The sequence below is a fragment of the Microtus ochrogaster genome, unplaced genomic scaffold, assembly GCF_000317375.1.
Source record: "Microtus ochrogaster isolate Prairie Vole_2 unplaced genomic scaffold, MicOch1.0 UNK27, whole genome shotgun sequence".
NCBI classification, from domain to species: domain Eukaryota; kingdom Metazoa; phylum Chordata; class Mammalia; order Rodentia; family Cricetidae; genus Microtus; species Microtus ochrogaster.
The window spans coordinates 2199843-2210621 of record NW_004949125.1 but is presented as its reverse complement, the minus strand read 5'-3'; the positions used below and the strand labels follow the sequence as shown (position 1 = coordinate 2210621).

The window sequence follows — 10779 nt, the reverse complement described above, 5'->3', positions numbered from 1 at the left end:
CACACACACACACACACACACACACACACACACCTGCTGCCCCGACTACCTGTGAGCTCTAAGGAGGACTTGTGTTGGGAGCCCATGCACTGGGTCCCACACATGGAGTCTGGGTGTTAGGACAGGGCTATGCGATGACAAGGCTGAAGGACAAGTGGCAGGTGCTGAGCACAAAGCTGTTCCCTCTCACCACCACCTTCCTGAGCATTGAGCCCTTTCTGCAGGCTTCACAGGGACGGGAGACATGTGGCCCGGGAAGCTGCTAAGATGAGCCCTACCAAAGACACAACCCATCATCCACATGGCCAGGACCACACTGGGGTTCTACGCCTGAGTTCTGCGAGTTCCCAAGCTGCACCTCTCGCTGGTGTCAAAAAAGAGGAAGCCTACTCCAGACAAGGGACCCATGTACATACATTTCATGGAGGAAACAGGTAAGTTCACAAAGGCAAACCAAGGGTTAAACTCCCCCCACACACATACACAGTGTGTGTGTGCTCATGCTTACAGTAACACTCTTAACCATGTTGGGTTTCCACCAGTAAGAAGAACATCCTCAGATGTAGGCCCCTGACCATGAGCCTCAAGAACCAAGAATCAAAAATCTCTTATGTATAAACTTAAAAAGGGGGTAAACTCCAGCCAGGTGTGACATCGCACACCTATGATCTTAGCTGGTGACCGAGGTAGGAGGATCAAAAGTTCCCGGCCAGCCTGAGTACCAGGAAGCTTCCACATCTATTAACCAAGTGGCTCAGTGGCAGCTGCCTAAAATTCCTTTACCCAGGGTGTTGGTTTGAGTAAGAATGACTCCCAGCTCCTGGAGGTTCAAGAATTTGAATGCTTGGTCCCAGCTGCTGGAATGTTTAGGGAAGATTAGGAGGTATGTCACCGGGGGCGGGCCTCTAGGTTTCAAAGTCCATATTAGGTCCAGTCTCTGTGTCTGTCTCTCTCCATCCACCTCTGCTACTGCCCCAGTATCTGCCTGCCTGCCTGCCGCCATGCCTCCCACCATGACAGCCAAGGATTCACCGTCTGAGACTGTAAGCAAGCCCCCAATTAAATGCTTTCTTTTATAAGTTGCCTTGGTCTTGGTGTCTCTTCACAGCAAGAGAAAAGTAAGTCACCTAAGTGTGCTAAATCTGGCTTTGATTCCTAGTACTGGAATGGGGGTAGGGTTAAATAAAGAGACAGCATTAAGTGTAACTCCGGTGAAAAAGGAGGTCTAACTTTGGAGACCTAATGAGATTGCCAATAGCAGTGACCCATGGCCATGGCTCAGAGACAGCCCATCCCTGGTTCTGCTGGAGAATAGTTCTCAGAGGTCCCCCAAGGAATGTGTCACACCTATGCCACAGTCTCAAGAGTCCTGGGCACTATCTGCCATGTCCACAGGGCTCAGGGAACCACGGCCCCAGCACCTGATGGGGGCACAGCACTTTAGAAGCATAAGGAACATGAGAGGCAGTGAGAGGGAAATCTGCTTCACTGAACCTCCTGCTTCTCTATTCTGAGATAGGGTCTTGCGTAAACCAGGCCGGCCTTGACTCACTATTAGTAGACATACCCCTGTATCCAGAATCCTAAGTACACACCACAACACCCAGTTTAGGATGTACTGGGGTCTGAACCCCGAACCTACACACTCTTCCCACAGAGCTACATCCCAGCCTGTTTGCTCTTGAGACAAAGTCTCTCTCACGAAGTGGCCAGGATGTCCCTGAACGTCCATGTAGCGACATGCTGGCTGTGCACTGGAGATCCTCCTGCTTCAGTCTTTGTTGTGTTTTTTTTTTTTTGAGACAGGGTTTCTCTGTGGTTTTTTTGGAGCTTGTCCTGGAACTAGCTCTGTAGACCAGGCTGGTCTCGAACTCACAGAGATCCGCCTGCCTCTGCCTCCCAAGTGCTGGGATTAAAGGCGTGCACCACCACTGCCTGGCCTTCCTTGTTTAAATTCTTAAGCAGCTGGAGTCTTGTAGACCAGGCTGGTCTCGAACTCACAGAGATCCGCCTGCCTCTGCCTCCGAGTGCTGGGATTAAAGGCTTGCGCCACCACCGCCCGGCCTGCTTCAGTCTTTAGAGCACTGGGCCACACACCCATTTGCCAGCTTGCTTTAGGAGGCCCCAGCTCACAAATCTACAACCTGGACAGGTGGAGACTTGAGGGTGGCTCTCCCTGCAGGGCCTCCCAGAGTCTACTCCACCTCGAAGTCCCTGATGCATTCAGAATCTGAGCACGAGAGGTTGCTCACCTGATGGTGCCGGTCGGGGAAGGGATGGGGCTGACGAGGCTCCGGAGGTCCGGCTCCGGAATGTGGATCTTCAGTGGAGAGATCTGAGGGTAGAGTGGCCGCAGGGGGGATGCTGGGGCCTCCTCCTTATGGTACAGGGACGTGAACTGGATCTTGATGGCCGTGCTGGGGAACCGGAAGGTGCATCTGCAAAGGGAGGACAGTGGCTGGTGAAGCACAAGGTCACTGAGCACAGGAGCTGAGGTCCCCCCACCCACACGGCAGGAGCAGCAAGAGCCTTAAGCTCCACACCCCGGGACACAAATTTGGGCTTACTCTGCGTCAACTGTACTCACTGTGAACAAAGGATATAAATACCCCAACAGGTGCCATGAGGATGAACCATGGAGCCTCCATGTACCAGGGCAGTAATGGTGACAATGAATGTGGTTCCTGACCCTCGGGGGCAAATAGCTAAATGGAGCCTTGTGCACAGAGCTCGTCCACTCATTCATTCATCAGCACATGTATTTACTCCTCCAGGAAATCAGTAAACAGACTCCACTCACTAATTCATTAGAAGACAGGGTCTCACTATGTGGTCCAGCCTGACCTGGAACTTGAGATCCTCCTGTCCCTGTCTCCCGAGTGCTGGGATGACAGGCATGCACCACCATGCCCAGCTTATGCGGGGATTCAAAAAAGAGACTCCTTCAAGGTATAATCAAATGCCACCACACAAAGGTAGAGGGGTGCCCCAGAGACATCGGCTGGGGGAGGGGAGGGAGGGAGGAAAGGAGAGAGAGAGCGAGAGAGAGCGAGAGAGAGAGAGAGAGAGAGAGAGAGAGAGAGAGAGAGAGAGAGAGAGAGCGCTCTATTTGGTTTCTCACTTTACAAGCCCAGAGCCAGGCATGTCTGAGTGACGCTGAACAGCCAGGCAGGCCCTAGAACATGCTCAGACAGGTGAGCGAGGCCCCCACGGCTAGGACATGGGCATTATTTGCTGAGCACATCTAGTCTCCAGCTTTGAGTGTGCGTGTGGAGGCAGAGGCTCACACTAGTAAGTGTCCTTCTCGGCCGCTCTCCACCTGGATTTTCAAGGGTCTCTCTCTGAACCTGGAACGCTCCATTTCAGCTAGACAGCTCAGGATCTGCCTGTCTCTGTGCTTGCATCAGTATGAAATAAACAGATACAACTTGGGGTGTATGTGGGGGGAAGAAAACATAATTTGAGGCCAACACAAGCCACACAGTTCAGGAGAGCCTGAACAACAAAACCTGTTCTCAAAAACACCCTGATATGATTTCTACTCTGTTTAGCATCTCACAACCCAGGAACAGCTGTCATCAGAAATTTGGTTTGTGTAAATTCATGCGGGGGCACTTGTGGACACGTGCACTGAGTGGGCAGACATCACCTCGGGTGCCATTCCTCAGGCACTGCCCACCTTGTTTGGGGACCTCAGGCTGGTTTATTTGCCTAAGATGGTTGCCAGGGAGCCTGAGGAATCTCTCCAACTGTAGCTCCCTAGCACTGGGATTATAGACTATGCCATTATAGTCTATAATAATACCATTATTATTATTATTATTACTTTATGTGAGTCCTAAGGATCAAACTCAGGTCCTCCTGCTTCTGTGGTAAGCATCTTACCCACCAAGCTGTATAACCCAGGTTCTCCATCAGCATTTGGACTTTGGAAAGTTCATCAGTCATTTTTCTAAGAAGTCTCCTCAGGTCTGAGCACCGTCAGTTCTGCATGCCTATAAGCTTTTGCAAACCATCTAGTGCATGTCTGATGATGTCAGAGTGTCCAAACTAGGCACCTAGGGATGGAGCCTAGCTGGGGGCTACTGGTGTGTAACCTGGACTGGCTAAGAGTAACTTGAACTTGCTGGGCAGTGGTGGTGCACACCCTTAATCCCAGCACTCGGGAGGCAGAGACAGGCAGATCTCTGAGTTTGAGGCCAGCCAGGTCTACAGAGCAGGGCAGCCAAGGTCACACAGAGAAACCCTATCTTGAAAAGCCATTTAAACAAAAGAAAGAAAGAAAAAACAAAAGAAAATGCCTGCACTGAACAAACATGGTACATGTGTGCATGCATCTGACATACCTGGTCAACCCATGTTACACAGGAAGGTTGTCATGGCAACAAATTCCTCTCTCTGGTTCATTTGTCATGTGTTTCTTCCTCCCTCTCTACCCAGGGAACAGGAAGATAATGGTACATCTTGATCTGCTGGGAGGGTCCAAGGAGCCCAAAATCAGAACAGGAGTCCGTCACCTTAGCATCATCATGGCGACCAGAGTCTGTGACTGTGGCCCATGCCTGTGGTCATAGCATGGTTTGGGTGTGACCTGTGGACCCTTGGCTGAGCTCAGGCTGAAGAACTTCAGCTAATTCTGGAGAGCCTGAAGGGCTCCCAAGGCCTTCCTTCCCTCCACTCAGACCCCAACCATCGGGTACAGCCGAAAGACAAATGCTCAGAGTGGGGTTTGCTACGTGGATGGGGACCACCCGAGAACACAGGCAGCAGCCCTTACAGCCTCCTTGTCCTTCCTCCCTCGGCACCAACAGGAGGGACTAAACAAGAGCCAGTTGAAACCACTATCCCTTTAAAAAATAGCGTATGTATGTATATGAGAGAAAGAGAGAGACACAGAGCTATAGATAGAGATAGAGACAGAGAAAGCGAGAGAGAGACAGACCATGGATGCCAGAAGAGGCTTGGATCCGGTAGAGCTAGAGTTATAGGAGACTGCGCATTGCCTGATGTCGGTGTGGGAATTGAACTGGGGTCCTCTTGAAGAGCAGTATGTGTTCTTTCACCCCTGAGCCCCAACAGCCAAGAATCTAAGAGCTGGAGACACAACCGAGTGGTAGAGCCACTGCCTCCAGTCCCCCACTGAACAACTAGTGTAGGGCTTCAGAGGGAACAGCTGTGTACCCTGCAGGCCCCACATTCTATCTCGAGCACTAACAGAGCCCAAGGTGAATGTGTGTGTGTCAACGGAGACTTTCGTAAAGCAGCCTTCCTTCCCTCCCTTCCATTCACGGTGCAGAGGATCATGTGTCTCCATGTTAGAAACATCTGATTTGATCTGCACATCAAGGGAGGAAGGGAAGGGAGAAAAGGCCTGTTTACTAAAAACTTACCCAGCCCTAACTAAGGTCCTTAGGGGCACCACACCCCACTGTGAAGACAACCCAAAGAAACACGCTAGTGACAAGCATCTTCAGGTTGCTTTCTGGAACAGCTCTCAACAACTCGTTCAAAATCCAACCCTGTCACCAGGAACTGGCGAGAGCAAAGTGCTGGCCAGCCCCTTCGGCTTGGCGGAGCTGCCTTCCCAGGGCACTCAGTGTCTTCTGTCACACCCTCCCTATAACACCCCACTTAGATTCAGGGGTCCCAGCTAGTCTTAGTTTCTTCTTCTGATGTTTATCTGTAGCTCATGCTGACCTTTGAACTTTTCCTCATCCTCCTGCTTCAGGCTCCCAAGTGCTAGGATTACAGGCATGTGCCACCATACTCAGCTTATCTCCCCCCCACACACACACTTTTTTGTTCTTTTGAGACAAGGTCTTCTATGAAGAACCAGCCTGGACCTCTTGGCAATCCCCCTGCTGCAGTCCTCCAAGTAGCTGTGATTTACAGATGTGAGTAAACATACCTGGCTCCTAGTTTGGAATCTGGGGAGCCGTCTGCAATTTAAGTATCTTCAAGAAGGTGTCACACGTTGTCCTGACCTGCCATTCACAATGCCTGTCCTAGCCTGCTGAGGTCAAGGGGCCTACCAGATCGGATCCTCCCTGTCCATCATGGCGTCTACCATGGAGACAGGCTCTCAAGTCAGCACCCACCCAGGGGGGATTTTCCTGGTTTTTTTTTTTTTTTTAAGAAAGGGGTCTCTCTTGTAGCAAAAAAAAAAAAAAGCCCATGATGAAGGAAAACCGACAGTAAACTGTCCTCCAAATGTAAAGGCGACAGAAAGCTGCCTGGGGCTGGCTGGGTTGGGAGGTGGCATGGTCGCTGAGGATGTGAACAAGAACTCTATTTTAGCACTAGTCACTCAGTGGGGAGATTTAAATGACTAGCTATGTGGCAGGTCAATTTTTTTTTTAAAAAAAAGATCTACTTGTTCACGCATTGTATGTACATGAGTGCTCTGTCTTCATGCATACAAGAAAAAAATCTGACCCCACTGGTGATGGCTATGAGCCACCATGTGGGTGCTGGGAATTGAACTCAGGTCCTCTGGAAGAGCAGGCAAGTGCTCTTAACCACTGAGCCATCTCTCCAGCATCTGTGGCAGGTAAATCATACCAAAGTTCTTGCCTGCGGGTTCAGAGGCAAGGGGCTGGGCTGATGGTGTGTTGAGAACACTGTATCTAGTATCAGATCTCAGTACACAGTTGGCTTGATCATTACAGCCTTGGTTAGAGCTGGCGAGGTGGCTCAGAAGGAAAGGCGCTTGTACAGCAAGCACAAGAACCCGAGTTTGCTGTCTCTAATTCCAGTGTTCCCCAGGGGAACAGTGGTAGGGGAGAGCCTGCTGGCCTGCTGGCACACATGAATGACCAGACACAGTGGGAGGAGAGGACTAACACCTGAGGTTGTCCTCTGATCTCCATGCATGTGGCGTGGTACACGTATGCCTGCACTCACAGGAACACACACACATGTGAACACGTGCACACCACAGAACACATACATGTGAACACACACCACGCATATGGCATGGTATGCATATGCCTGCACTCACAGGAACACACACATACATGTGAACACACACACCCCACACCTGTGGCATGGTACACGTGTCGGCAATCATAGGAACACACACATGTGAACACGCGCACACCACGCATGTGGCATGGTACATATGTGCCTGCACTCACAGAACACATGTGAACACACACCACGCATATGGCATGGTATACATATGCCTGCACTCACAGGAACACACACATACATGTGAACACACACCCCACACCTGTGGCATGGTACACGTGTCGGCACTCATAGGAACACACACATGTGAACACGCACTAGGGCACCATGCACTTCTTTGCAGCCCTGGCAGAACCTGAGCTTTACCGGGTTTCCTTGCTGCAGTTCAGAGCCTGGTGACCCTGTCTTTGAAGGAGGAATCAGGTAACCTGCATCTTCCCCCAACCCCCTCCCCGGGAGCTGCCAAGCTGTGGGAAAGTAAGGATGGAATACCGAGCTCTTACTGACTTGAGACAGTTAACTTCCTCTTGGTCACAGAGACAAGGAAGTACACTAAAAAGCTTCTGGCAAAGTTTAAAAAATTAACACATCTCTCGGCTACACAGTCACTCCCCATTTCCGTTCCTCCATCCCAGGAGAACAAGGACTTCACTTTCTGGGAGGGACAGTGAGCTGGGGGAGGTGGGGCCTGCAGGGGACACCACACAAGCACTGGGGAGGATGTTCCACTCTGAAAACAGACTCCTGACCTGAGATGCTTGCCATGACTTCCCACATGTGAGGGGTGTCTCAGACACAGGGGGGAGTGATGTTGGATGCCCACCCATGGGAGCAGGGGCTCAGGCACCCCACTCTGCGGTGTGAACACCCCAGGGAGGGCAGACTGTGCAGCCTGTCAGTGTCCCAGAACGCAGGAAGCCAAGGCAGGAGGATCAGGGCTACACAGGGAGTTTTGGGCTAACTTGGACCACAGAGAGAATTCAAGGCTAGGCTGGGCTTCAGAATAAGACTCTGCCTCAAAAAACAAAACAAAATTTAATTTTATTTTATGCTTTTTAAAAATCTTATGTGTATGGTATTTTACCTGCACATAAGTCTGGTGCCTCTGGAGGCTAGAGGAGGGCATCAGATCCCCTGGAACCAGAATTAGAGCTGGTTGTGGGCTACCACATTGATGCTGCGTCTCTGGACGAGCAGCCAAGACTGTTCACTAAGCAGTCTGCCCTTCTGTCCTACCTCTACATTTTCCCCGCTGTGGTTTTTAAGACAAGGCTTCTCTGCCTCTCAAGTGCTGGGATCAAACATGTGCACCACCATGCCTGGCCTTAAATTTATTTTTAATAAGGAAAAATGTGGTAACTGACACATGAATTTTCTAAAGCAACCACTTGAAAAGGTCTTACAGCATAAACTTGTCCAGTAACAATGGATCAGTGAGGGGCAGACGAGGCCTCTGAAACAAAACCAAGATCCACCTTGTTTGGGGAATTTTCAGAACACCAGATTTTCCTTCAAATACAAACTGGACCAGGACTAGTGGCACACAACTGTAATCCCAACACTTGGAAGGTGGAGGCAGGGGCATCAAAGGTTCAAAAGCAGCCTCAGCTACATGAGATCCTGTCTCAAAAAACAAAAACAAAAAACAAACAAAGGGGCTGGAGAGATGGCTCAGAGGTTAGGAGCACTGAGGTGGCTCACAACCATCTGTAGTGAGATCTGATGCCTGCTTCTGGTTTAAAGGCATGCATGTAGATAGAGCGCTGGTATACATAAAATAAACAAATCTTAAACAAACAAACAAACAAACAAAACAAAAGCCAGAAAAGGGGCCACTGAAATGGCTCAGTAGGTAAAGGCCCTTGCTGCCAAGGCTGATGACCTGAGTTTGATGCCTGGAGCACAGGCAGTGAAAGGAGAGAACCCATTCCCGAGGCTATTCTCTGACCCTTTTGTGCCCTCTGTGACACAGGCACAGACACGCACACTTAAAAATATTATTAAAAAAATCAATACAGTGCAAAGTGGCCCAAAGAACTCTGTATGTTTAGAGGCATCCCTATGGGAGGGAAGGGCTAAAAAAACCACTTTCTAGAGTGATGTCACCACGCCATGAAAGGGTGCCGGACACCTTCCAGCAGCTCGGTTAACCACAGCGAGCTTCCTACAAAGTACCTGCAACACAGAAGACTAACACAGAAGTGTTCAGGTCTCGACCCACCAGGGATCGAGGACTGTTTGCCACAGGCTGATGAAATCAAATGACAGGATCAATGACGAGGCCGCAGCTGACAGCCAGAGCTGATGTCAGGCAAACCTTGTTTGAAAAAGAGCCGGAGCCCTTGGCCCCTCACCGCACTGCACAAATGGGGTGTGTGGTGCATGCTGGGAATCCCAGCACTGAGGTTAAAGCAGGAGAACTGGTTCAATACACTGAGAAACCTGAGGCCCCTCCCAGGTCACTGGACCTTTGTGGAGCTACAGATATGAGCCTAAGTCCCACCAGTGAACGTCATTTCAATCATTCTCACGAAAAGACAGTCAGGGAGGAACATGGCAACGGCTTGCAACGTGGGCTTCCCAGCAGCCTCCACTGTTGCAGTCTGTCCCCTAAAGGCCATTTCCTGTAAGGAACAAATGACTCTGTAAGGGGGAAAGCGTGGTAATAAGAGCTCTCAGAGGCTACGTGGGGCCACGTGCCTTTGACCCAGTGAAGTACTGGCGTGGCTCAGTTCTGTGTGGGAACAGCTTAAGGGAGGGAGAGAGGGCCAGAAACTCTGCAGGGGGCTGGGCACAGAGACCATGACGACACAGGAAGTTCCCCCCATTCCCTTTATTTCCTGCTCTGCACAGCTTCGGTGTGCTCCCCAGGGTGTCAGAGGGCCTCACCTTCTGTCTATGCCGAGGATAACCACAGTTGGGCCAGAGAGTGGCTTATTTGAGACAGGACCTCATAAACCTGGGTTAGCTTTCAACTCTAAGTAGCTGGGGATGCCATGGACACCTGATCTTCCTGCCTCCACCGTCCTGAGTGCTGGATCTCAAGTGTACACTCCACATACAGCTCACGAACACTGGGGTGGAGCCCAGGGCTGCGGGCATTCTAAGCAGCATTCTACAAACTGAGTCACCTACCAAGCTCCAAAAGCAGAGAATTCTCACAATCTCTACCATATTTCATGTAAAAGACCTTCTTTCAGCTGACGCTGGGGAGGTGGGTTAGTACGCGGTGCTTGTTATGCAAGCTTGAGGACCCAAGTTCAGATCCTCCCGAACTCACACTGAAAAGCCAGGCGCTGCAGCGCACTCCGGAATCCCAGCACTGGATAGGCAGAGATGAGAGGCCAAATGGGCCAGCCCAGGTCCCAGTAAAAGACCCGGTCTCAAACACTCAGGGCAGAAAGTATAATATGAAGGAGGATACCTGGTGTCCGCCTATAGTCTCTACCCATGTACACACGCACGCACAGCCTTCCCATTGTGCAGACAAACATGCATATAGAAGGCACTGTAGGTACCTATCATGGTGCTGAGTCACAACGCGAACGGGAAGGTACAAGAAGACTAAAACCAGGGGGGCCTATGCATCCAGGCGGATGACAAAATTGCCTCGGATCAGCAGAAGCAAGAGCTCCCAGCCACTGGTCTCCATTGGTTGCAGCTGGCTCTGCAAGGGTGAGACAGTAACAGAACCACATGCCCCCCCCACCCCCGCCGAAAACTATACCAGGCTGGGGCCAAAAGCAGGCAAAAAGAGCACCTGAGGGTAACGGTGTTTGCTAAGCAAACCTGACAACCCGAGTTCAGTTC

At 50.8% G+C, this 10779-nt stretch overlaps 1 protein-coding gene across 1 annotated transcript in view; it reads right to left on the bottom strand.

The window, feature by feature from the left end:
* Positions 1 to 10779, bottom strand: part of Foxk1 (forkhead box K1) — a gene marked incomplete at its 5' end in the record, with an annotated part of 73453 nt that overhangs the window by 23648 nt on the left and 39026 nt on the right. Inside the window, one exon of the mRNA XM_005368070.3 lies at positions 2253 to 2438. Coding sequence (XP_005368127.1) covers positions 2253 to 2438 — 186 coding nt within the window. The remainder of the gene's footprint in view (positions 1 to 2252; positions 2439 to 10779) is intronic.